Source organism: Zonotrichia leucophrys, chromosome 1 (genome assembly GCF_028769735.1).
Source record: "Zonotrichia leucophrys gambelii isolate GWCS_2022_RI chromosome 1, RI_Zleu_2.0, whole genome shotgun sequence".
NCBI classification, from domain to species: domain Eukaryota; kingdom Metazoa; phylum Chordata; class Aves; order Passeriformes; family Passerellidae; genus Zonotrichia; species Zonotrichia leucophrys.
This window is the reverse complement of record NC_088169.1, coordinates 96,574,447-96,601,452: the sequence shown is the minus strand read 5'-3', so window position 1 is coordinate 96,601,452 and position 27,006 is coordinate 96,574,447. Positions and strand designations below refer to the sequence as shown.

General features: G+C 39.1%; 1 protein-coding gene across 3 annotated transcripts in view; it reads left to right on the top strand.

Annotated features, from left to right (window-relative positions):
- The first annotated feature begins 15,336 nt into the window (after window positions 1-15,336).
- TMPRSS7 (transmembrane serine protease 7) overlaps window positions 15,337-27,006 on the top strand; it is a 29,401-nt gene continuing 17,731 nt past the window's right edge. For 2 of the 3 annotated variants that reach the window (XM_064724629.1, XM_064724620.1), the window contains exons 1-7: window positions 15,337-15,524; window positions 16,237-16,367; window positions 18,680-18,747; window positions 19,777-19,970; window positions 20,792-20,830; window positions 24,457-24,685; window positions 25,972-26,102. In XM_064724629.1, coding sequence (XP_064580699.1) covers window positions 15,353-15,524; window positions 16,237-16,367; window positions 18,680-18,747; window positions 19,777-19,970; window positions 20,792-20,830; window positions 24,457-24,685; window positions 25,972-26,102 — 964 coding nt within the window. In that variant the 5' untranslated portion in view covers window positions 15,337-15,352. Of the gene's footprint in view, window positions 15,525-16,236; window positions 16,368-18,679; window positions 18,748-19,776; window positions 19,971-20,791; window positions 20,831-24,456; window positions 24,686-25,971; window positions 26,103-27,006 lie in introns of those variants that run through there. The other variant, XM_064724637.1, reaches the window with a different exon arrangement.

Here is a 27,006-nt window from a genome sequence, read left to right as displayed (position 1 = left end):
ATAAATGGGTTTAAAGCTGTCTTTCCTGTGAGCAGACTTGAAATAAGGAATAAAATACAGAAAAATATAACCCACAAAGCCCAGGAAAATATAGACAGAATAAAATTCTTGGGAACAAAAGACTACAGTGGAGGGTAACCAGCTATTCCTTTAGAAAAAGGAGTATCTCCCTCATTTCGGAGAAGAGATGAATGACCTCTACAAATGAAAACATAAACCACTCATATTTAATGTCATCAATACCACCCCTTCTGTCATCAAAGGTCACCAGGGGCCTTGAATTTTAGTTTTTCCTTTCGTCAATGTTTGTATAAGCTCAGTTAATACTTCTAATTTAAATCTATATAGAGCAAGTGAAGGTGCAAGTCCTGTCACCTTGGTTGGGAACGAGGGAAGGCAGATCTTTATTCACATTAGTGGGAAGTTGCTCATAGCAGACACTGGTAATGTACATTGCTTAAAGAGAAATAGAATTTGCTTGTTTACTTGGCTGTGTTAAAATAAGACTGAATGCACAGCAAAATGCACATGCTCTCCAGATCCTCTCCTCTGTGCAGGCAGAGCTGCTGCACTGGGAAAAACTGTTCCTGTGTCCAGCAGGAGCTACTCAAAGAACAAAGAAATAAAAGGCTATGTTCTGACTAAAGTTTTTATTCCAATAGAGATGAGTGTCTATCTATCAAAAGGCAACCAGGACCTCAAAAAGAACATTTTATTTAAAATTTGATTTTTACGAACACTGTTTTACTCCTTGGAGTAACTCCAAAAATAATTCTGTAAAGAATATTACTTATGAGCTGGGTGCTTCTAACTACGCCTTATCCTTTGGGATCAAGCATGTGGCTATTGCCATGTGCTCAGTGCTTTACAGAATGAATCATGTTTCCTCCCTTAGGATTCATTACAAATGCAAAACACTTCTTAGTGCTTCTCTTATGATTGTGTTTGGGAGTTCTTTGAAACCATCATGAGGTGGGCTGCACTGAAAATGCAGGGTAGTATGAAGACCCATTGAAAAATGCAATATCTCTAACTAATTTGAAATCATATACATACAGTTATATGTCATGTCCTCACCTCCTCACATCCACCCCCAAAGAGAAATTGGAGTTAAATATATTCTTTAAACTATTATGAGAAAGAAATTTGAGAAATTATGAGGCTGAGGCAAGCTCCAAGATTTGATGTCTTGAACAGGATCCCAACCATGTGATGGGTTCAGTGTGTAATGAATACTCTGGAGGAGAAATATTGACAGCCCTGCATGTTACATGCAAAACTATGAGCAGAGACAACATGAGTGTGCACAAAATTCTGAGCTGTGTGAGGAGGGGTCCAGGTTGTCCTTCTAGAAGTGTAGGTGGTTTTTGTCTTGTTTATATTGTTTTGTGGCCCTGGCAGTAAAAACGGTGGCCAGCATCTCAGATGATCCTAAGTTAGGTCCCTGCTGCTTTTGACTCATTAAAACACCATAAGGAATCTATCTGGCCTATTAAAATAAATTCACTACAGGTCTGGACAGGCAAAATCTAGGTAGGTAGCCAACATGGAGGTGAATCTAGGAAGCTCCCTGTGTCTGAAGGTCAAGAGACACAGACATTCGGCACTACTGCGTTACATGCAGGAAGTGCAGTCTGCGCAGGTTCTGACATTACTGTACACAAAGTGTGGGGATCTTATCCCATGCTTTCCAGGCAACAAAGACTACTGAAATTTTGCTGCAGTAGGCTGGTGCAGCTTATGTGACCAGCTGTGCTTTCTAGGCATAGTGCTTGTATATGTGTGATCAGCTTGTGTGCTGTGATATCCACCTGAGCCTTAAACAAATCTCAGGTGGCTTGCCTGATTTGGCAAATTGCTGATAAGGCTGATTTCCCCCAATGATCTTGATTAGCTTCATTTTACCTTTCACAAGGTGATTGGCTCTAACATTGGGAGAGTTGAAGCTCCTTGAAAGAATATGGGATAGGACCTGCCAATGGGATAATGCAGTATTTAAATCCCAGGTAAAGCTTTTGTCCAAAAAGCTGGCTCAAGTGGGGTTACTGTGAGATTTTGACTGATGGAGCTGGATAACATGATGATGCTGAAGAAAGGCTCAAAAGCTCTTTATGTTGAGGTTGTGTGAAGACACAGCAGCTGGAAATGGTATTTCTCTCTGCTGACCTTCCACATGGCAGACACAAAACATAAAAACAAAACCAAATCCCTTCAGCTCTAGTTCAAACTACACTAAGATTTTAAATTTTTTATAAGTGATTTCACTGTAAAAGAGACAGGGCTAGGGCTGTAGCTCCCTCCTGTTTATAGTTCCTTAGTTCTTACAATTTCTTCACAGGGCAGTGAATGTGTAAGGACATTGCCATATGCAGAATATGCCCACATCCAACCCTTGAAGTCCTGCTTCTCTAACCAACATACCAACAGCAATCCCTATAAAGCAGAACCTAGAAGCAGGCAAAGGGGAAAAAGCAGCTTGTGTAGATCACAGTAACAAGTTTTATATTTAGACTTTCATTTGTTTCCATCAGTCCAAATCCTCTTAACTTCTGTCTGTTATTTCCTGACACTCAGCCCAAGGGCACGAGCAAGTATTCAGCTGGTGATCAACCTCTAATGAAGATTAGAATCCCTGCAGCTGAGATAAAGAAATTGCCTGCTAGTACCCAAAGATGTCAGGGTCAGAGAAGTGGTCAGTGACCTAGGTAGAACAGCAAGAGCATCTCTGGAAAAAAATAGTAAAATTTCAACAGGGCAGTTTGGTCAATTTGACCCAATTCAAATCTTGGTCAATCATATTCATGGTTAACAGCCCTCATGAGCTGTTCATCTTGACAGGCTTGTCCGTGCTTCCATGTGTTTTTTATTCTGAAAACCAGATTTTCCTTGTAAATTATCTGGGAATAGCAGAACTATGTTATTCAAATACTAAGAATACTTTTGTGTAAACTTTTCTTTGTCAAATTATGTGGATTGACTTCCTGGTGCCCCTCCCTGTCAAGTAGGTTTTTCAGTTCTTGAATTAATCTCTTTAATGTCAGGGCTTCTGGGTACTTTGCTAATAAAAATCTTTAGTGGGTGAGGGATGACAACAGCAGTGTCAGTCACTTCTAGGGATGAAATGTTGAGCTGCCCCATAACTCCAGAACAAAAACTGACTTGGTGAAATAGTTTGTTTAATAGTTGAAAGTGCAAATGATCTAACTGTTTATTAGTAGATTAGTTTGAGTTACTCGCTTTGAAAAGAAAGAAAAAATCTGTATTGCTCTTTGACAGTTTGAAGTTGTATATGCTTGACGTATTCTCCCTGCCTGGATCAGAACATGGAAGGACTGATAGAGTAGAAATAAAAGTATCACAGGTGGCATCCGTGCCCTCCTGAAGTCTTTTAGGTGAAAGTAATAAAGCATAAAAAACTCTAGGGATTGGGTTTTGGTTGGATTTGTTGGGATTTTTCCCCCCAGGCTTTTTTGGTCTATCCTCCTACTTAGAAAGTGCTCAGAGTAATAGAAATAATCAAAACATGAAAGGAAATGGCATGGGTAGGTTTTTGAAAGAAAGAGGAGGGAAGACAAGGAGTTAAACTTCCAGTGCTGGTCTTCTATCAGGGTATCCCAGATCTTGTCTGCCTAATTGCAAGGAAAATGCAAGGGTGGAAAGGCAGAACAAGTAGATTACATTAGCATTTTGTAGGGGCATTTGTTTGTGGCAAACACTGAGGCTAGGCTGGCATGGGGCTTTGGGTTTCCTGGGGAGATAAGCATGAGTAAGATATTTGTGGTTTGCTTGCACTAAATATTAGACTCACATCAGCTGGCATCTGTTGTGTCAACAAATATGACTGCTAGGAAAGTGAGAGAAAGGGCTGTTTTCCTCTTTGCTTTCCATGTGGCACACAGGGTTTGGTGATAGAGAACAGGGTATCCATTAACCATAAAAATTTCTGGAGGTCTCAGCCTCATGGACTAGTGCTTTTGTGCAGCACTGCCTACAAGCTGAAGCCATGACCTTATAAATCTTATCTCTGTTCACTTTTGACCAGTTAAGGGCCAGGTCACCAACTGAAGTGTGATTTGCAGGGACAGGCACAGAGGCTTTCACCAGTAAAAGTGCTTTGACTTGGCTTGTCAGACTCTGCTCAGGTCTGACCTATCCAAGCACACGTCACTGAGCATTATGAAAGATGGGAGTTTGCACATCAGGAAATCACCTGAAAAGCTACAAATGTGGCTTTTGCTTGAAGAGCTGCCCTAACTTGGCCTCTGTAGAGGCTGTTACCATTGGTTTCAGTGCTACTTCAGCTGGGTCAACCTCATTTATTGCAGAAACTTTTTTTTTTAATAGTATTTATTTTATTTGAAACACAGCAGGTTTCATACCACTGTGATTGTCCTAATAAGTCACGTTTAATCCAGCAGTATTGCTGCACGTATGCTGTGTCAGTATTGCTTGACTTGTTACTTGCCCTGCTACACAAAATTTCACATAAGCAAGACAGAGATGGAGAGTAAAATTAGCTAGAGGCACCAATGAGCATTGAATAGTGCAAGACCATTAACTGATGAAATAGCAGGGCTTGCTGTCCTTAACATGGCACACAGTGATGAATCGATGTTGTGTCTGAAAGATGTGCTCACTTAGCATTTTAAATTTAATTTAGATTGATGTGATGCAAATTACTAAGCTATTCTCAGTCCGCTGTTGAGATGAAATAGCTCTATTAGTGCTGCTATGCAAGATGGTCAGCTGCTTCATTTCAGGTGATGTGCTCTGCCAATGGCAGTTATGTATGTATGTATTGTTTCAGGATCCTTGAAGGCAGCTCAACTGCCTGTAATTTCCAAAGTGATTTTGTCTGTTGGAAAATGTTTTGTTACATCAGAGACCTCTAGTGCATAGTCAAGCATTGTCAGCAATCAGAAATTGAGTAAGAGGTCAAGGAGAGGAAAAATAAGTACAAGCACTGTGATTCCAAGTTGCATTTCTAGACGACAAAGAGAGAGCAAGCAACATGGTACTCATTCAGTGGAGGAGGAGAAAAGAGGTTCAAAGTTGATACTGAAATATGTGCTACTAGACAGTTATCAATAATTTAGTATTTAGTAATCAGTTGTCACCCACTTTCATACTTTGATAAAAGCATCACTTCATCTTGCTCGCAACTTCAGCTTTCAAAAAGTTGAAATAGCATCTATTGTGCTGGTTCTGTCTTCAAGGGTGGAAAGGATGTAGTCAAAATGTTAATGACTGAACTGTGTGTATGCAGATCTTTGCAGACTACTAATACCACAGTAGTTATTAGTACATGCTTATGAAGGTATAGGTATTTTACTTTCTCTGTGTTCATAATGAAGCTGAATAACAAATTCAGCTGGCTTATTAGGAAGGATAGCCAAAACCTCTCCTTCCTCTGTTGGAAGTAATCTCGGCTGTAATTTGAAGAAATTATTGGAGTGACAAAGTATGGAATCAGACAGTGTGATTGTGTACCAATGAAAATTGATTGATTTAAAGATGTTCATGAATGCCTCCTGGAAGGTTGCTATAAATTGCCTCTTAAACTCTTGTTTAGTTTTCACAGACATGTTGAAATCTGTGCTTTACCTGAGTTTTGATTAAAGAAAAACAGATACGAGCAGCATGCAAGAGAATTCTTATAGGTACTAAAACCAGATTGTAGTAGAATTAACTTTGCTTTGTGCCCGGACTTTCCTCCATGATTTCATGTAGCTTGTTAGACATTTCTGGTAAGCAATGGAAGATCCTGCAATACAAGCAAATTCTGTCACTTCAGATGTATATTTTGGAAAAAATGTCATGCTGAGGTTAGTAGCTCTGTGGAGCTCCCTGCTGTGTTAGTGGGCTGATGCTGTCAGGCTGGTTCTGGGCTCCCATCAGTTAAAGGAGCAAGAAGGCCTGTGAGCTGAGCATGAAGGCAGCTTTGGTCTGAAGGGAAACATTTCTATTACACAGAGATGATTTTGTAGAAGATAGGTTTGGTAAGATAATTGCCTGTTTTCTATCTGTACTCAGTAGTGAAAGTGTGATTCATCTTCTCTGTCACCATCATGTATAGATTCAGTCTAAAAAAGAAATTTGGATTTACATGCCTAACTTGTAGACAGTCTAAGACAGGTGAGGTGAACCTTACCTCTCCTCAGTGCAGCGTGCTGCATAAGACAGGATTTTTGTCCTAGAAGGCCAAATTGCTGGTATCCCAGCTTCCTCCAGGATGCATCTGTGTAATACAGACAGACATCTCTGCTGTGGCTTGAGGCTGTTGTGTGGATCCTCTGTAACCTTTCCCTTAATCAGGGGCTTAGTGGGCTGAGGAGTACAGCAGAAAAGTGGAGGGAATGTTCTCAGCCAGGTATGAGAAACAGGACACAATCAACGTATGCATGATCATGATTAGGTTCAGTGCTAGTATAGTATATAAATATTGCCAATGCAGCATATAAATAAAAGTTTTATGATCTATTACAATATCTAAAGGGTTATAAATATAAGAAGGTTTGTCTAGAAATGTGTAAGTTTACAGTCTTTGGGCCTGCAGAATTCTCAATTATAAAGCTAGAAAGCACCTATGCAGCTAATTCAAGATTGTATCTCTGTATTTATCAGGATATTAGCACTTTTAGTCACTCATCCAAAAGTGAGTGTTCCCTGTCTTCCCTATTAAAGGAATCCACCCTGAAGTGCTCTCAGCTTCAGGAGAGCTCGTCCTCAGAGCAACTGTCCTCTTGGGTTGGTAGATGGTGTCAGTGAGCAGAATGGTCCTCCTGTTATCCAGGAGGGGACAGTCAGAGAACTGAGTTGTTTGGATATTCATAAATCTATGGGACCAGATAGGATCCATCCCAGGGTGATAAGGGAGCTGGCAGATGAGCTTGTGAGCCATCACCACTCCCCATCATTTACCAACAGTCCCGGCTCACTTGAGAGGTTCCAGATGACTGGAAGCTGGCCAATCTGATGTCCATTCACAAAAAGGGTGGGAAGGAGGATCCTGGTAATTATAGGCCAGTTAGCCTGACCTCAGTACTTGGTAAGGTTATGGAACAGTTTGTACTCTCATCATGCAGGAAGGCCAGGATATCAGACCCAGTCAACATGGGTTTTGGAGGGCTAGGTCGAGTTTGACCAACCTGGTCTCCTTTCATGACCAGGTCACCTGCCTGGTGGATGCAGGAAAGGCTGTGGATGCTGTGTACCTGGACTTCAGCAAGGCCTTTGACACTGTCTCCCACAGCGCACTCCTGGACAAGCTGGCAGCCCATGGCTTGGACAGGAGCACTCTGTGCTGGGTTAGGAACTGACTGGATGGCCGGGCCCAGAGAGTGGTGGTGAATGGTGCTGCATCCAGCTGGGGGCAGCCACCAGAGGTCTGTGCTGGGGCCAGTTCTAGTCAATACATTTATTGACAACATGGATGAAGGTGTTGAGCCTTTCATTAGTAGATTTGCAGATGACACTAAGCTGAGAATGTGTGTCAATCTGTTGGAAGTAGGAGACTTGGAATGGTTGGATGGAGGGGAAGAGTCCAATAAGATGAAGTTTAGTAAGTCCAAGTGGCGAGTCCTACATTTTGACCACAATAACCTCCTGCAGTGTTATAGGCTGGGGATGGTATGCCTGGACATGGCCCAGGCAGAAAGGGACCTGGGGGTAGTGGCTGATAGCTGACTGAACATGAGCCAGCAGTGTGCCCTGGTGGCCCAGAAGGCCAATGGCATCCTGGCCTGTATCAAGGACAGTGTGGCCAGCAGGAGCAGGGAGGCCATCCTTCCCCTGGACTTAGCACTGGTGGGGCTACACCTCGAGTGCTGTGTCCAGTTCTGACCCCTCAGTTTGGGAAGAACATTTGAGCGCATCCAGAGGAGTATGGAGGGGCTTGACAGCTGGCCTGCAAGCAAAGCTGAGCTAATAGAAGAAATAATAATTGATGATTTTTGAGTGTATCCATAGCAAAGAGGAAGACAAGGCCCTCAGCATGGAAACAGATTAGAAAAGTGACGGCGGCGAGGGAAGACATGCGATCAATCAATATGATTGGTAAAGCAAGCTTCAGTTTATTTTGAGTACAGCGGTACTTTTATATGTTTTCAGTAATTATTCATACTCATCAATAATTGCTCATACTTGTTGTTAGTTCATTGGTTTAAAGCAAAAGGTTATTTTTACACACTCCTACTTTGTGGTTTCTAACACAGGGTTCTTCCTCATTCTTGTCGCTTTTACTTCTCTGTTTTTATATTGCAAAACCTCTTTTCTTCCTTTTTTTTGCTACTGTCCTTGCTCTTTCAACCTTGTCAGCATGATGCAGCATAATTTGCAATCTCGTTATCATGGCGTAAGGCCTAGTTATGTCAAGTGAAGCCTACTCATGCTAAGCTAACCTGGGGTTTGCTTGTACAACACTTCCAGAGACCCATGCCCCTGTTCATCCAGCCATTCTTCCGCAGAAAAGATACATGAAAATTTTTGTAAGCTAGACTATGTGCATAAGTAGATGTGTATACATGCCTTATTAAATTTCTGTAAAACTTTCACCAATCATATTGATGCTAATTGCTTTGCACCAATGAATATAAGAAGTTATTGTGATGTAGTTAATGGCTGAAGATCACGCTTTGTTAAGAGTATATAAGCTGGAGAACACGCAGAACAAAAAAGATTTTTCTTCTTGGACCCTAATCACCTGTGTATATCACATCCGACCTAACGATGACAGAGGAGGGCAACAAGGCTGGTGAGGGGCTTGGAACACAAGCCCTGTTAGGAGCAACTGAGCGAGCTGGGGTTGTTTAGCCTGGAGAGAAGGAGACTCAGAGGTGACCTTATCACTCTCTACAACTTCCTGAAAGGTGGGTGTAGTCAAGTGGAGGTTAGTCTCTCTCTCCAGACAACAACTGACAGAATGAGAGGACACAGTCCTCAGCTGTGTCAAGGGAAATATATGTTTGATATCAGGAAAAAGCTTTTTACAGAAAGAGTGAAAGTACTGCAATGGTCTGCTCAGGGAGGTAGTGGAGTCACCATCCCTGGATGTGTTTAAAAAAAGAGTGGATGCAGCACTCAGTGCCATGGTTTAGTTGAGGTGTTGGGGCATGGGATGGACTCAATGGTCTTGAAGGTCTCCTCCAATCTAGTGATTCTGTATCTGTGTGTGACATCAGTTTGCCCAGATCGCCTGGTCTCCAGTGGTATTTTATGTACCCTTTTGCAAGCCAGCGTGCACCAATGTCAATCCAAACATCACAGCTTCCCGAACTCTGGAATGCATTCATTACATGAACATCCAGACTGTTACTCCTTCAAAACCATCTGGTGTTCTCATCTTAGCACAAACCACATTGCCCATCAGAGTGGAAAGGGAGAGAGGTGTCTGCGTGTGTAGGGGAGAATGCATCAAAGATCCAATTATCTTTTCTTCACTATCTTTTTTTTTTTCCCCATCATGGGAGGTCACAAATTAGAATGTCAAACTGCCCTGGTTGTGAGAGGGTCTTGATGAGACGGGAAAAAGAAAGGCTGCCAAACAGATGTGCATGAGGAAGTTACTCCCCTAAGTGCAAATGATGTGAGTGAAAACAAGTGTTTTGGTCAGTGTGTGAATGATCTGAGAAGTCTATTGAAGTTTAATTTTTTTTAATCTTCATACTTCTTTTTTTATACAGGGAATATGCAATTAATTAAACAGAAGCAAACAACAGTGCTCCCTTTTGTAAGATGGTTTTATTTCTAATGTGTCTCATGTTTCATTTCAGTTTGTCATTCTCTTTATATTGAGTGCATTCTGTTTCAAAGTAAAGATATCATGAACAAAACTCAAACCCGTGCTTTTTAAAAGGAGAGGAGGTGAAAGTATGTACTAGGTAATGCAACAATGTCATGATTTAGCCATGGCTGTCAGCCAAACTCCCATCCAGCTGCTCAGCCCCTACCTCCTTTCCTCAGCAGGATCAGGGGAGAAAATGGGAGGAACAGGAAGGAGGGATAATGTTTTCTGATGAAGACAGGGAGATTTTTTGCCAAATATTGTCACAGGCAAAATAAACTCAGTTTGGGGAAAATTTACTTAATTTATTGTATATTCAAACAGAAATTGAAGTATTAATGTGGATAGTGAGAATCTACAAGGCAAACATTAAAACAACATTGTGCCTCCCTGCTTTCCCAGGTACACTAAGCAGAAGCTTACCCACACCCTTTCATCTCCCAAACCACAAGTAGTGCAGGGGGATGGGGACTTACTTGTCAATGCTGTTTCAATCCATGGACTAGCTTCTGAAATAGCACTTACAGCATAGTAACTCCCTGTGCATGGGGGAGTGGGAGACTTTGGGGAGTTACATGAACACCTTGAGACCAGAGTAGCCCCTAAAAGTTAAGCATAACCAAATAAAAACAAAAGCAAACAAACAAAAAAGTAAAAAAGGGACTTTGAAGCAATTAAACATAGTAATATGGAATACATGGATACACTTTCCTATGCTGCTAAGCTTTAATACAGCCCAGAGCTTAATAAGTACATTTTTTCTATTGTAGTGCTTTTTAAAAAATGTATCTTCAAAGATAAATTAAAAGAAGGGTTATTTTTAAAATAATAATTATATATCCCCTGTATAATTTCTGCAGTTGACTTAAGGAAGACATTGAGATTGTTAATCACTTAAAAGGAAAGACAGCTCTATACTTAGTATCCACTGAGAAAAGTACTGGGTTACATCCTCTATAAATATTTAATTAACAAAGACAATAGGATGAAACTGTTATAATACAAGTGACTTCCTGCATCTGATTACAAAAAGTATTCTCAGTTTGAAGCCTGATCTATTTTAATACTATGAAGTAAGTTGCCTGGAGCAGTTTATTTTTCAGTTACAATAAAAGACGCAAATTTGAGTGTTTAACAGTGTACATTACAAAATTTTAGAAGATAGTCCAAATGCTCAACTTGATTTGCTGCTGTTATCTGCAATTTTCAACACTATTACTTAGGGTGCTTACCTTTATTTTCCTTATTTTAGCATGTTTTTGTTCTCACTTTTACATTTTGCGTGCTGCTTTTCTCGTTCATGTAAGTAATATTTTGACGTTTTCACAGAATCATAGAAGAGGTTGAATTGGGAAGGACCCATGAGGATCAGTAATGTATAGATTTTAGCACTGCAGTTTTGTATTTTATTATTTCAGCTTTATAAAGACCATGAAAAGCCTGAAGTTACATGATAGCAGTCTTCTAACATTTGCAAAGGTGCAGTAGGGCAGATGAGATTACAATTGGATACTCATTGAAGTAAATTGATGCCTCTTTTGGTCCTGGACCTTGCAATTAGCTGTCTTCAGCTTCACAAGCAGAAAGGGTGCCTGAGGAAAGGTGTAAGGCTCTTTCTCAGCTTGAACAAGTCATAAAATTAATTCTGCTGAAATGGATGAAAAAAATGATCCCCAAACAACTAAACCTGAAGATGAAGTAAATGAAGTAGGTGACTTAAACATTCTTGATTTTCTATGCTTTTTGACATTATTAGATGTCTTGTGATATAATTGTCAAGTATTAAATTTAATATGATGGTTAGATTTGGTATAATTTTCTGGTTTATAGCTCAGTCTGAAAATGTCAAGATGTGTTTATCCCTGGATTGCTAATATTATATATTTTCAGACACATGAAATAATGTACATGACAGTGTGACAACATAAAAGCTTATATTGGTGTCATGCAGCATTTTTTTTCAAGAAAAGTTAACTTCTAGGCAAGAAAGGCAACATTAAAGGAGGCAAAGTGTTTTGCTTTTCCCAGAGAAGATAGAGAAGGGGATTGTTGTATGAGTGCTAACTCATGAAAAGGATGTAATTATATAATTTGGTGTATGGTGATGGTCAAATTGCAATGTTAGCTGGAAAGTAGTTCTAGAATACAAGAACTAAGTTGCAGTAGAGGAAAACTGGATTGAGAATTAGGGTCCTTACTGAGGGAAGGGAGCAGCTTAACTTTGCTGTTGCTTTCCTTACTGCAAAAGGTTTATGGTAAATTAATAAAAACTATGAAAATATTGATAATGTAGCACACAGCTTTCAATATTCCTATGAATCCCATGAAACAGAGAATTTTGTCATGGAAAGCTTGATACATGAATTGCTTTTTTAAAAAAACATAAGATGAGGATTAGAGTAGATGAAATGAAGATATCAGTTGTTTCAAGTGCCCACTTATATATCCAGTGATGTCAGTTTTGAGTCATTTTTAACAATACTTGACAAGATTTAATTTTTAATAATAAATCTGTCTGTTTAGGTCTAAAGCCACAAAAAGGAGTTACATGGGAAAACATTAATATAAAATCTTATTGTGAGAATCTTGATGAAAATGAAAGAAACGAAATTTCATTTCTTGATGAAATTTCAGATGTCAGAACTCAGCATTCCTTGAACTGCCTCCAGCTGGCCTACTGAACACCTAAGAGTATAAAGGAACTTTGTGACAATCCAGAGCTTTAAACAAATATTCATTTTCATCCTTAAACAGACTCAATAAAATTTGTAAAAAATAAAGAAGATGGGTACATCAAGTGGAGAGCACACAAAACAAGAGCAGTTAATTACCTAGATAGAAGACATGAATCTAAAAGGTTCCCATACTGTGTTTAAAGATTTTGTTTGAGGAAACTGTAGAGGGTCATACTTAGTCTTTTACTTCTACTTGTTATTAATTATTGCCATGTTTTCTTCTCCTTTTAGAACATCCTCCACTCTGAGATCAAAGATTGCTATCTGTTGCATTTGACTATGGGGCCAGCAGGATAGTTGTGGGGATATTTCTTAGGCTTCCTCTGAGGATATACAGAGGTCTCTTGTTGATAGTATTATTGTATGTTGATACTAGTATGTTGATACTAGTGCATAATATCAGAGAAACGTGTCAAAAATACGTTGGTGAAGACTTCTACAAGTTTTTAATGTTTTTTAAGAACAGGGATAACTTCAAAACAAAGACAGATTTCTTGGAACATTGATCCTCTGAGGTTTGAATAACTCCAGGCGTGGGGGTTCCCTGACCTCTCTGGGCATGGCCCAGGTGCATGGCCTTTGTGGTGGAAGACATTCTTCCCTCTCCCACAGTGCAGCTAGAATGTCCCCTGCTGCTGTGTGTGGCTGTTGTGGTTCTCTCTTCATTATGCACCTGTGAGGAAAGTGGGGCTCTGCCTTCTCCATAGCCCACTTCAGAAATGGATATCTAGAATTAGATTTACTCACTCTGTATTTGCCGTTTTGTCTCCCGATGAGCAACCCTAAGGCTCTCACCTTTTGCTGTACATCATATCCTCCAGCTCCCTACCTCTGTGATCTTCCCCTGGAATCACTCTGGATAATCAACATCTCCCATATCCTGATTGGCCCAAAACACAGATGGGCATCTTCTACTGTTGAACAAAAGGAAAGAAGCATTTATTGTAGGTTATTTCACAACCCCTTTTGCAAATTGCTGGCAGTTGTGCTTGTCATTTCCTGTGTGTCAAGCTGCATCAGCACAGAGTTTTTGTAGCCACTGTATTAAATTTGGCATCCCACACTGAAAACTGAAGAGTGAAATTCTCAGCTGGTTGTTACCTGACTTTCATGGTCTTCTTTCTCATCAAGTGTAATATAATTTGTATGGATGAAAAATTACAGTTGTGTCCACACATTTTAGTCAACAACAGATCACTCACTCTTTGCCAGGGTACTTTCTGAGAGGCTTCAAACAATGCAATGCTGGTAAATAGGTGAGCACCTTGTTGCACACTTTCTCCTCATCATCTACCTGCTGTAGCTCTGCAGAGGCCTATTGAGCACAGGGAACAGGTAGACCTCCCCAAGACAGGGGCAGTGTGTATCTTCTAGAGTGAGTGTGAATTCCTTGGTGTGTTTTTGTGTGAGCACAGAAGGAGATAGGTGATTGGACAGCAGTTTGTCCCTCAGAGTGAGGCTGTCAGCATCTTGAGCAAATCATAGACCAGTTATGGTCACAGACCAGGACATTGTCAGAGCTTTTTGATTTGCACTGTTTAAAAATGATGTACCACTTAGAGAGGCCTCTGAGTGGCATAAATCAGCTGTGAGACGAGGGAGACAGGCTTTGAAGATGCCATTTAAATGAATCTTGCTGTTCCAAAACCAAGAGAAAAAACCTATTTGTTTTGGTCTTCATCTTGATGAAGTTCAGTTTAATCTTCATATTAAATATGAAGATTATTTTCATATGAGCTCCTGAGCCACGTCATTTTGTCTAAGACTGTTTTGTGCTTTATAAAAGACTGTGCACTGAAACCCTTGCTGCTGATTGCTGACTGGTATTTGTCAACACCTCCAGTCATGGACAAGCCACAGCTACCTAAAGCCACTCCTTCAGAGCCTCTTTCTCACTGGCATCAACATGTTTTTAGAGTATTTTTCGTGAATGCTCCTTGTTTATGTAGCAATATTATCTAACTTATGCTATAATTTTTATGTAAGGAGGAAATGCGTGGTGGGTTTTGGTTTGTTGGAGTTTTGTTGTGGGAGTTTTGGTTTTTGTTTTTCTTGTAATTTTATTCTGGTGCAGCTGGGTGTAACAGCTAAAACAGTATTCATATCTAGTACACATGGTCAGTAATGTTCTGAGTGGTCCAGGAATTTGCCAGCTAAACTCTGAAGAGATGAGACAATGAATTGACTTGAGAAATGTGATTGAACCTCTAGCTGATCTCACAACAAACAATTTGACTGTGACAGGAGATACCTTAAAGACAGACTTCTATGAAGTGCAAGAGACTTTTCAGGCAGCTCTTGCTGTGCCTACAGCAACTGAGAAACATTTTTTATCTGCTTAAATGTGTTGATTTGCAGAGGAAAATGCCTGAGGCATGGTGGTGGTGTCTGATACAAATGGGCTTTCCAGAACAGACAAGATGTAGATACCTTATAGGAAGTGGAAACTACTACTGCAAATATAGAAATGGTCATGTATTCTTTTGTACCTAGATGAGATGATCAGGACATATTTTGGATCCAGCTTAGAAAATTTGAGACTGTAGTTCAAAATAAACTGTCAAGCATTTGGATATCCAGGTGATGATTTTGTGCAGGTCCCATCTCAGCAAGACTGTGCTGTGCTCTCATGTTCACTGGAGTTAACTTGTCAGAAGGAGCCAGATATGCAGGAAGAGCCTGTCCGTAGCCACTGCTCCACAGCCTGAAGGAAGTAGAGACTTTTCTCTGAGGAACAAATTGGTTGAGATTTGTTGATCAGTAAATTCCTGCTAGAAACATTCCACGATTTCTGTTGTCTTTCACCTTATTTTAGGCAGCCAACATTTCAGTCCAAATGGTATCTGCAGAAGACAAGTTGGCAAAGAGGATTCTGGCAAGGAAAAAGCATGACAAATTGAAGAAAAAAGATAAGTTGCTATGGAATTTTCAAAACAAAATAATTCTCTTTACCCTCATTCTATTCATTTTAGGAGTTGTAACATGGACATTACTGTGGCTGTTTATTGGTGAGTTGCTGAAAGTTCATGCAACTCCATATATCATTATTGCCAATAGTACTTTCAGATGACTTTAGGATCTCAGTTGTCCTGAGGGCTGTTTCTAAAGTAAACATGGAAATTTTAAAATGGGGTCTGAAAAACTTTTGTCTTTGCTAAGACTTAACAAGTAATAAGAAAAACTGGCTTTAGGGAGCGTGATTTTATTTCAGGGGTATGAAAAACATTTTAATGTGCAAGCTGATTTGCACAGACATGACAGGTTTTTATGAGCTTGATTCCTCAGAAATTTTGCCTTCCATTGGCCTTCTGAAGTTCAGATAAGTACATTCTTTTTCAGAATGGATTTAAGAAAGTAAAAGGGGAGTAAATTAAATTTGTGTGTAATTAAGCATTAAAAGCTATGCTTTCCTCTTTAGGCCTCTGATACTAATACTGCCTAAGATACCTTAGAGATGCCCCAGAACCTGGATGTTGATACTGCCTTCAGTTGTGCTGGCTTGTTTGTATGGTGGTGTCTTATCTTTTGTGTAGATAACAGGAGCTCATTAACCATAATTTGGTACACATCTAGAACCGTTTGGCTATAAAAGTGTAGCGTTCTTTGGGTAGTTGTTTCAAACTACAAAGTTGATTAGACCAAACTGATTAATTTGGTTTAGAATTTAATAAAAAACCTTCATTGTTATTTAAAAAAGGCTGTCTTCTTTGTTTCTTGCAGTTCAGGCAGAAAACAAAGATGCATTGTATTTTGTTGGACTGTTTCGTGTTGCCAATATAGAGTTTCGTCCAGAATATAGGCAGAAAGAATCCAAGGAATTCCTCTCTATGGCACAGACTGTACAGCATGTGGTAAGATGGGTGGGCTGCTTGGTTAGCAGAAAAAGATCAGAGCTGTGGACAAGGGATGTTTAGATACCATTGAGGCTGCTGTGGTGTTCTTCTACCCCTTCCCTCTCGGAGGATTATGTGCAAGCGGTGACTGTCTGGAGGTATGAAGGAACTAACTGCTTTCAGCTTGTTAATCACAAACAGTTCTGAATGGACCTGGTTTTTACATTTGACTTAAAATTTTCCATACTTTCACCCATAAATTATGACCTGGGACTAAAATTCTACAAAAGTCCTTAAACTCAGTGGCCACCTTTGAAACATCAAACAGAAAAAATTTTAAAATTTTTTGCATTTACACTGGTATCTTCTGCCTTAAAACATCCATATTTACCCTAGGGATCACAAACATATTTCAGACAGAAATTTACATTTCCTTCTAATACTAGGTATTCTAAAGACCATTATACTTCCCAAATACCTTGTGTCAGTCAAAGCAAAAATAGAACTCTGGATCAATAGCTGCTCTACAGTGGGAAGAAAGGGGTGAGGGGGAATCTTGGTTAAAAGGGAATTTGACTTTAAATACATTTGGTGTAGGCAGAAAAAATACATTTTTGCCAGAAATGCTATCCACATAAGGATTCAAGCGACTGTATGAAAACTACTAAACAAAACCACCACCACCAACAACAAAAATGTTAGATGAAACCAAGAAATTTTTCAATAATTACTAAGTTTTTGTCACCTTATAATGTGAACTAATGTTCCTGTTTTCCAGCTCTTTCCAAGTCCTGCATATTAATCGTTGAAGATCTTTCAGATAACCAGTGCAGGGCATCACCTTTCCCTGCTATCCATGGAGCAGCTCGAATGTCCTGTATTTCTTGTGTCTTGCTCTTGTCCTGCCCATATCATACATAGTGGAGAGAGACACCAGAGAGAAGGTGTTGAGCTGCCAGTGTTCCCACCTCCTACTTTAACATTACTCGGAATTTATTTTTTATCTGTGAGCTTTGCCTGAACTTATCAATGGATTTTGCATTGCTGAAACTGGCAAACTTAAGTGTTGACTAAAATTGTTAGTAGGGAAGTGGGGGATTTGGGATTTTGTTTGTTGTCCTCAAAACCCTTTTGTTACTGGCTTCTGACCCAGAGACCCCAAGTGGTGGTAAAAAAACCTCTCAAGATAGATTCTTTCCATTTGATAGTAGCAGTAATACATAAAATCTCTTGTACCTTAATCTAGAGCAAAATTGAGCTCTACCCACCTTTTTTAGGCCCTTAAAATTATTGTTTAAACTTCCTGTTTCAAATGATGAAGGTTAGGGGTTAATATGGATGTGATTTTTACAGTGTTTGCAATATTCTGTGTCATAGTCCTTTGCACATTAGTTTTAATCATAAAGCAGCAGAGTGAGGTCCGAACAGCTTGAGATACATGCCACCTTGTGGCTTTGAACAGGATGGGGAGAGGAAAGTTGTCACACCAGTATTATCACAGCCCAGCAACAGGGAGAATCAGGAGCTTGCTTTGCCCAAAGACAGTCCTTTGGCAGGGAACAGGGAGAGATTTTGCTTCTCCACGTTTTACACTGTGTTATTGGAAAGAAATATATTAATACTAAGCTGTTGATGAAGAAAATAGACACAAAGGAATCAAAGTGCAAAAAATTCCATGGGCACATTAAAAAAAGAATAATTCCTTAGCTGTGAGTGGAATCAAGCACTGGGGTTCTCATCCAGGGAAGGTGTGGAGTCTCCATTCTTAAGGGTAAAACTGGAAATGGCCCTGAGCAATGTGGTATAGTCAACCCTACTTTGAGCAGTGGGATTGTACTAGATGCTCTCCAGGGGCCTTTTCCTATCTCAGTCTTTCTATGATTCTGTGGGAAAAGCTCTGGTATGTGCTGTTCACTGCACCTTAGTAACAACGCCAAAAAAAGTGTTGTGAGTGTGTGCACATTTTTTGAAGTTTGGCCTTAAGTTTAAGCATCAGGATAGGGATGCTCTCTGTGTTTGGGATTTTCTGGGTGAAGGATATGCATTGTTGTCAAAATTCATTTATATGGAAAGAGCATTATTGTATATACCAACTGGCCATAGGCAGAAGATTTGATGTTTCCTAGGAATACTGGATTTATTACAGATGCATAGAAGAGATGGTCTGTTCATCTTCTCCTCTGCCTAGCTTGGCTGATATATGTCTGGAAGTGTGTGCATGTTGCATAATCTTGGTGGAAAATAGGTTGCTCCTAGAAAAGCCTAGGTATATAGCATCTCTAGGGGTAACTGGTTTTCAGAATGCTAAATCTTTATACTTTGTCTTTCAGATGAACTTGGTTTACACAACTTCTTCTTTCTCCAAATTTTACAAACAGTCCACTGTCTCAGAAGTCAGGTAAAACTGTGGTTAAAGTAATTGCATTTCTGCTGGGCAGTAGATAATGTAATAAGCCCACAAAACAAGCTTATTTTTAATAGTTATAATTCAATGTCTTTTCTATGTACTTGAACTGATAGCAAAATAGGTTTATAACCTATACCAATTCACTTAACAAAAGTAAGGCCAAACTAAAGTCATACAAACAGTTCCTTGTCTGAAAAAAATACAATGCAAGATGAACAGAAACAATGTCAATTAAGAGGTTTGGTAATCCTTTGGCTCATGTAGAAGTTTAACCACTTAAACATACTGATGGAGCATGACTCTGTGTTATTGATTAAATCACACATATTTTGTGAGTAATGTTACTGGAATAAAAGCATTTTCTACTTAAGATGAAGGAAATCTATGCACTAAAGTATTCTTACTCTAATATTCATGTTTGCAGCAAATGTTAGAAGTTTAGGTAGTTTCAATCATCCAGAACCAAACACATTTTTGCTTCAGAAACTGGTGGTTTTTGGGCTGTGTTTGATTTAAAGGTCTTTCTCCCCACCAAGGAGGTAGAGATTAGTGTCATCATACATGGCCTCTAATGTGTTAGCTAAATAGGAATAATTTCCTACATACTGCAACACACTGTGCAGGGTGAAATACATACCACTGCAGAGCTCTGCATTTCTGGAGATGATAATTCTACTGTTTGTGTTCTACTATTTATGTTTTGATCTTTAGGAAATAGTCTAGCTCTAATTCATGTGGAGACAATGTGATTTCCATAGAATCTCCATAGTTAGGGACCCTCAGGAAATCAGCCTACTGAATATTGCCAACTGGATGTGAAGAGCGTGTTTTGGTGTTTTGAGATTTGTTGTGTTTGTTTATTTGTTTCTTTAGGGTAAAATATACATTCACTGGGTTAAAGTAATTATAAAATATGGAAATGAGCCACGCACTTCTGAATTTATGCTTCAGAAGCTTGGGCTAAGAGTCTAGTCTTCAGAGGACTTCCAACAGGGTGATAACCTGAGCTCTTTATTTCAGTAACAACAACAATGGAGGCCTTCTTATTCATTTCTGGATCGTATTTGTGGTACCACAGGCGAAGGGGCAAGTGCTGTGTGAGGATTGTGTGGCTGCCATTTTAAAGGATTCCATTCAGACAAGTATCATCAACCGGACTTCGGTGGGAAGTCTTCAGGGCCTTGCAGTCGACATGGATTCCATTGTCCTAAGTGGTTAGTAGTAGAACACATCCATATCCTTGACGAAATACTTCATTAAGCAAATATTTTTATTTTGGAGTAGAAAATTCTATAAACTAAAATCTTGATCCTACATCTCTAGCTTCTATTACTAAAATTGTAATAGAGGAAAAAATCTGTGAAGAAAAATAAAAATGAGATTTGAGGTCAAATCAAGGTGCAAATTGTCCTTGTAAGCAGTGATTGCAAAACTTCCTGTATTGGGAGTGGTTATGTTCATAGTCAGAAGGTAAAATGGAGTCCTTTGTAGGCAGATTTGGGTTTGTCTGTGATTTTAAAAGCATAAAAACATGAAGGGTTAAGGTGGATCACTTCATTGAAAATGAGACAGATCACTCCTTTATTAAAGATTCAAGAAGAGTGCCCATTTGCTAAATAACTTTTGTGCCATTCCTGTCTGGGGAACAAACTCACAACCTGTGATTCAAGCATATTTAATGTATTAAGCTACAAAATGTTTAATGACTTTCCATTCTAAGGGCATCAGCCAGAAAATGACGTTCAGGGTACCTCTATCTCAGTCGGGCATCAGCCAGAAAATGACGTTCAGGGTACCTCTATTTCAGTCCTTCAACTGACTTTGATTGCTTAATTGCCATGCAGTATCTTTTTGCCTCACCTCCAAAGCTGCTTGCAGAATTTTCAGAAATAAAGGGGGCTATGGCAAACCCTCTCACTGAGAAAAGTGTTTTGTCCTGTGTGTTCAGTGTTAGGACTGAGGTGTGATTGAATTAAACCCTGAATTCTGGATTTCAGGCAAACAAGAGGACTCACACAACTCTTTTTCTATGCAGCAGGTCTTCGGTCAGATTATTGGTCAACAACAGGAACAGGTAGGTAATTCGCCCTTTTGGCAGCTTCCTGTAGAGGAGAGGTGGAGAACAAAGCTTTTAGTTTAGATACTGTTCAGTGTTAATTTAAGAGGGCTAAATTCAGCCTTGGCATTTAAGTCCTGACTTACTAAAAGGATGACCAAGAGTCTTGCATGTTACAAACACAGGAACTCTCTACCTTTAATCTGCCTGGTAAATTTTTAGATGTACCTGGTGACATAGTAAATGTCACCAGTAAACACATAAATCAGGTGTTTGCTATTCATTGTGTTGACCAGCAGATTAACCTTTTCTTAACTGGACAGTAATGAATTTAATATGCTGAAAAAGAGCATGTGTTGTCCATGCTTTTGTCCATTCTTTATCCACCTTAACTCCCTTTTCTCCAAGGTTAATGATGAGTTATTCTTTTGAATGAATTCCCTAACAGTAATTACTTTAGGCAGTTGAGTTTTGCCAGGGTTGTGGGAGACACTGATTGTACACCTGCTTGGTTTCATTTTGTAAACCTCCCAGAAGAGTTCTTTTTCAGTGTGCAGAGCACTGAATAAGCAGGTCAAAAGTACAGTACATCTACCTTCAATAGTACATGGAGTAGGTATCTAGAAAAAAGGTGCTACTAGGCTGAGCAATAGTACCGCACCTCTGATAGGGACACCTGCTAAGACTCTGTTGGGCCAACTGTTATCAATCAGCTCGGGATGTGTTGGCCTCCCTTGCTACTTGACACAGACTGACTCTTCATCTTGAGAAATCTCAACTTTTTGGTTTTTCAAGGGCTTTATAGCTTTCCATGTTCATGTTTTTCTTTCCTGAAACATTTGGTTGCACTTCTACCTGTGATTTTTCACTTCTGTTACCTTGTAAAGGTTTTAGTTTGCCTATTTTTTTTGAAATCCAACTACTTTTGCCATGCAGCCAAGTCAAGCTCTGCTAGTTCTGAGGTCCACAGGCAGACTTCAGGTCACAGAGCATGGTCCAATGTTTATATGGCTAACAGCCCATAATTTCTCAAAACTGAAGTCAACTTTGCTATAGCATTCATTTGTATAAGCCTCCCAATTTAAACTGCAAAGCAAAACAATATTGGCTTCTATCACATCTCATTAATGTGCATTTTATTTCTATCAAGAGTTTTACGTATTGGTGTTTACTTGCGTAGCAATTTCATTTCCCACTTCCATGTTCCAGGGTGGAGAAGTTAGCCCACTTGGAACGTGGTTCCAATTTATTCCAGAATGCAGCCCCTAAAACAGAAGAAATTAAGAACACAACACAAATATTGTTGCTAAGGCTTTGTAGGACTTACATGGTGTCTTTTACACAAAGGGAGAAGGATGACCTGCCATATTCTAGACATCTTTCAGAGACTTTGTATAGGTTCCCACAGGTTTCAGATGGTATCTGTGGGAAGTGTGGAGTGGGTATATAATGAAGTTCCTGGGGACAAAGAGCATGGATGGCCACAGTACATGAGAATCTTATGCTGGTACAATTTTATTTGCTGGGGTTCTTTGACTGTGTCTGTTTAGGACTATGGAAATGATGCAGAGGTAAAAGTGAACATGCAGCAGCACAAAATGAATGAGCATTGGCAGGCTGTATTTTGAGAGCAATGGAGTTAACTTTGAGTATGGAGATGAACCCAGTGTTTGGTTCAGGCACAGAATGGAGTGCAGATTTATTGAAGAGTGGTGCTGGAGAAGGGACTTGTGGACATCCAGCTGATGTGAGGTTCTTGCATTGCCATAATATCTGATTATGCTGGGTTTCCTTGGTGAAAGACTTTATCCAGCTTTGGTTTCAAACCAGCATGCTTCAACTGCTTGTAGTTCTAGAGTCAGGTCTGAATTTGACTGTGCCCCATAGCAGCAGCGACCTCATCCCATTGTTAATTACTTAGTAGAAATAATGGTAGTTACATATAATTTTAGAGATTATGATCAAGGTTGGCTCTGCTAAGGGTGACTAGATAAGCACAAATAACGATTATAAAAATAATGATGTTGTGAAGTGTTAAGAACAAGGAAGAACAATTACTTAAACAAAGCTTTTAACTGCAATTCATTTAAATGGAATGTGACCCTTACAGATTGTTCATAAGCATTCATAGCATTAGTTTCATGTTACATTCAATCGTAGTTTCAAGATTGTAATTTAGAAGTGGAAGTTGGACAAAGCCTGCCACTTCCTGTCTTGATTAGCTACTGGTTAAAAGGTCAACATTTAATTTGAGTCAACAATTGGTAGTAAAATTTCTCAGTGCTCTTAATTGGTGTTCCATGATGGTAACTATTTGAGCGACTTATGTTTGTAATAGGCAGAAATTAGGGCAAATACTCACTTTTGATCTTATTCTCCCTAATTTGCATTTTTATTCCTTCTCACCTTTTAAAGAGCTATGTTAAGAGTTTTAGACATGACCAAACAAAAATTCCCTAAGCTTTTTGCTGACTGCTAACTGCAATATTGAATTAAAATAAAGACCTCAATATGTTTTATTTGGAATTGCAGTTGTTCCAGCTTAATTGGAAAATTGGATGCAAATAGGTTAATATTTTTCTTATCCTTGTCTAAATTATGACACAAATTTTTACCCTTCTTAAAATGAATGTTGTGTAGGGGAAGTTGCATAATTTTTATTTCCATTGTTTCCATTTGTTTCCAGTGTTTCCATTTCTAATGGTGATTTCTAGCACTGCAGAAATTTTCAGGACTGGGCAAAACAAAATCCTGGTCTGAATTCATTTTGATTCTGCTTTGAGCAGAATGTTGAGCAAGAAAACTCTGAGCATCCTTTCCAAACTAAAGGACTTGGTGAATCTGAATTTGTTGCTAGCACTTCAAGTTCATGTCATGATAAAACATTGAGAACCTTGACATTTGATCAATAAAAAAGCTGGGGGCATACAGACATGCAACTGTATTTACCTTTGATTTTGTTTTATGTATTTTAAATATCCTAATGTCCGTAGGGGCAAGCAGTACATTTATGCTTTGAAAGTAGATGAGTATGTCCCAGTGAAGAATTAAGTAATTTATCCTCTAGAGACTCTGCAGAACTTTAACTGCAAATTGTACAAAATGGCACTGCTTTAGTGCAAATACCCTGCAAGAAATTACCCTGGCAACAGCACTGTTGGCCATGCTCTGTACTTGTTATAAATAGACTGTTCTTGAACCACAGAGTTTTATCTAAGATGAAAGCAGTGAATGACACAAACAGCCAGAAAGGGAGGCTTCACAAGGTGAAAGGGGAATGGTTTTAACCTGAAAAAGGATAAGTTTGGGTTTAGGGTAAGAAAAAATTCTTTACTGTAAGGGTGGCTGCCCAGAAAAGCTGTAGATGCCCTTTGGACGTGTCTGAGGCTAGGCTGGCTGGGGGTCTGGACAACCTGGTGGAGTGGAAGGTACCCCTGTCATGGCAGAGAGTTTGGAACTAGATGATCTCTTACAACCCAAACCACTCTATAATTCTATTATTACTTTGCTTTCCAAGTTAGATATGCCTACATAATTTGCTTTTGTTTAACACACAAGTTTTATGGTTTTTTGTTTTAATGCCATGTGGATTTAGTAGTTTTGGAGTGATTGTGTCTAGTGTTGAAAATGTGACATTTTCACAGGAACAAATTGCATGTATGATCTCTATGCTGACCAACTACATGAGCACTTTCCTCTGGATACCCAAGCTACCTCAGAGGGAACAATCTGCTATTTTAAGCTTATTGCCTCTGTGGGCCACCTTGTCCGTCTTTCCATAGTATCCCTTCAGATTGAAGCAGATAACTGCATCACTGACTCACTCACCATTTATGATTCTCTTATGCCAATCAAAGATAAGGTACTCTACCGGTGAGTATAAATTTCTATTAAGAATTAATTGACAACTTTTGGGTTTTTTTCTGAAGACCTATCATCTTCATGTTTTGGTTAGTTTGGTTTTGTTAAAATTGTTCTGATCTTCTTGTATTACTCACATAACACCTGACAAATTAAAATTTCTTGGATAAGTTATCTTGCTAGTAAAAGGGAAAATTTTCTTCAGTTTTTTCTCTTTTTTTTTTTAACTGGAGTGCATCTTCACCTAGCTACAGAACTATGAAAAATTTGCGCACTACTGGGCAAAAGTTTCTGTTTCTTATCAGGAAACAGATGCTGACTGAAAGAGAATGTAAACATTTCCTCCCTTAAGTAAGCTATTCTGTATTAAGATTAGTGCTTTTCAGATAAACACTGAAGTTCTGAAACTAAGTCTTGTGATTTTCCGTAACTGGCACTCACTAGTTCAATGCTTTTTTTATCTGCTCTATTTGTTTAGAGGGTTATGAAAATCTTGACTTGAAGCTGTGATGGGTTGAGGGATGCGAACTACCGCTTTTTTCTTGGTCTTCTCTTTCTTTAATGATCCATTATGTTTGTTTAGGAACTTTTTCTTTAAAATCCCTGATAATTAATTCCATAGGACTCTGCAAGTCAAAAGGAAACAACACCATGTCCATGAAGTAGACAAATGCTCAGCATTTTCACCTCTGAAACCTGTTCTCTGGCATTTCAGTCTGTGGATAAGCCTCACAACCAGAGCATTGACTTTTCAGTCCTTTTTGAGAGCTGTCCTATACTAATCTGTATCTCCAATTGACTTGGATGGTGCTCACTTACATGTTAGTATCTGTAGAGGACTGAAGATGTCTGCTAAGTAATGCATATGGAAAGTAATTTTTTTTTTAAATGAGACTACTTGATTTGCTTAGGTTCTTAATTTCTGACTTGAAGAATAACTTTCTTGTCTTTCCTACTCCCCAATACGAAGATAAAACTGTTGGTCTAATAAAATAAGATTTTTCTTCAAGCTTTTTGTTAATTTTTCCTTCATTCATTTTTACTGGGAGTGAAGGCTGGAAGTCATCATCTCATAGAGTGAAATATTCCATATTAATTTTCATGCAATTTCCTTCATTTTTGTAAGAAGAATTTTCAGTATTGAGTTTTAAATTGCCCTTGTAACAGGTATATTTTTGTTCAAGAGCATGGAGATTTGACTGGACTTTGAAGGAGGTAAGATCTGAACCAGTGGAAAATTTATGTAGAGTGAGAATAATGTGTTAATTATGTATTTGTTCTTCTTTCTTTCCCTTCAGAGCCTGTGAACCAGCTGATTCATTGGTGTCACTTGTGTCCACAAATAATCTCATGCTGGTAATATTTAAGGCAGCACAAGTAAAGGAGCAAAAGGAATTCCATGGCTATTTTGAGGTCATTACACAAGAAAGTAAGTTTGTTCTGTGTTTGGAAGTGTGTTTATTATATTGTTTCTTCTTCTGAAGTGTCTGTCATGTTTCTGACTATGGAAAAATTATTCCTGTATCTGAGTTTCTCCTTTTTACAAGTGCCTGTCTCCCCTTCACCTTCTCTGTATTACTGCTATTGAGTAATGTAATCCGATCAGACTGGTTGTGAAGTATGAACATAAGAGGCTGTAAGCAGCCCTGAATTCAGTTGGCGAGGACTGCAGTGTGCCAGTAGATGGGGCTGTTATTTCAGGTGTAGCAGTGGTCGTCCTTCTGCCTTGGGACTCGGGGATCATGTTAAAAGTGGAAGGATGACAGCACTAAAAACTGCTTTCAGAAAACAAAACTTCAGTTGCTTTGTCTGAATGTGCTATCAGTCCCTGCCTCCTCAGGAACACAAAGGAGTCTGTAAAGTTTGTGCATCAAGCTCATGTCTTTATTGCTTTAATCTTTAAGAAATGCTGAGATCATAATCACAAATAGTGCAAGGAATATCATGCTAGTGACCCAAGAAAAATCTCACACAACTCAGTGCAAGGAAATTCAAGCTGCTCAAAAAGATGCTGCATACTTTTAATGTTGACAGTAATTAAGCCTTAAAATATCATCATAAAAACATGTGATGAATCCTTCATAATAAACTTCAGGTTCTATTCTGCATGGGCTGTGGGTTGGTTTGTTGGTTTTCTTTAAGTTCAAGTCGAAGTTTTCTTTGTTTCTCTGCGTGTGCAAGTTTGTCTTTAATGAATTCTGTAAATCCATTGAGCTGTCATCCAAGAAAGTTTGGTTTCCAGGAGGCTGATTAGTTGAGTATGTTGTCCATTTCATTTCTAACTGGCTGCTTTCTAAGACTAGAGGTCCTGTGTAGTGCTGCAGTGTGGATAT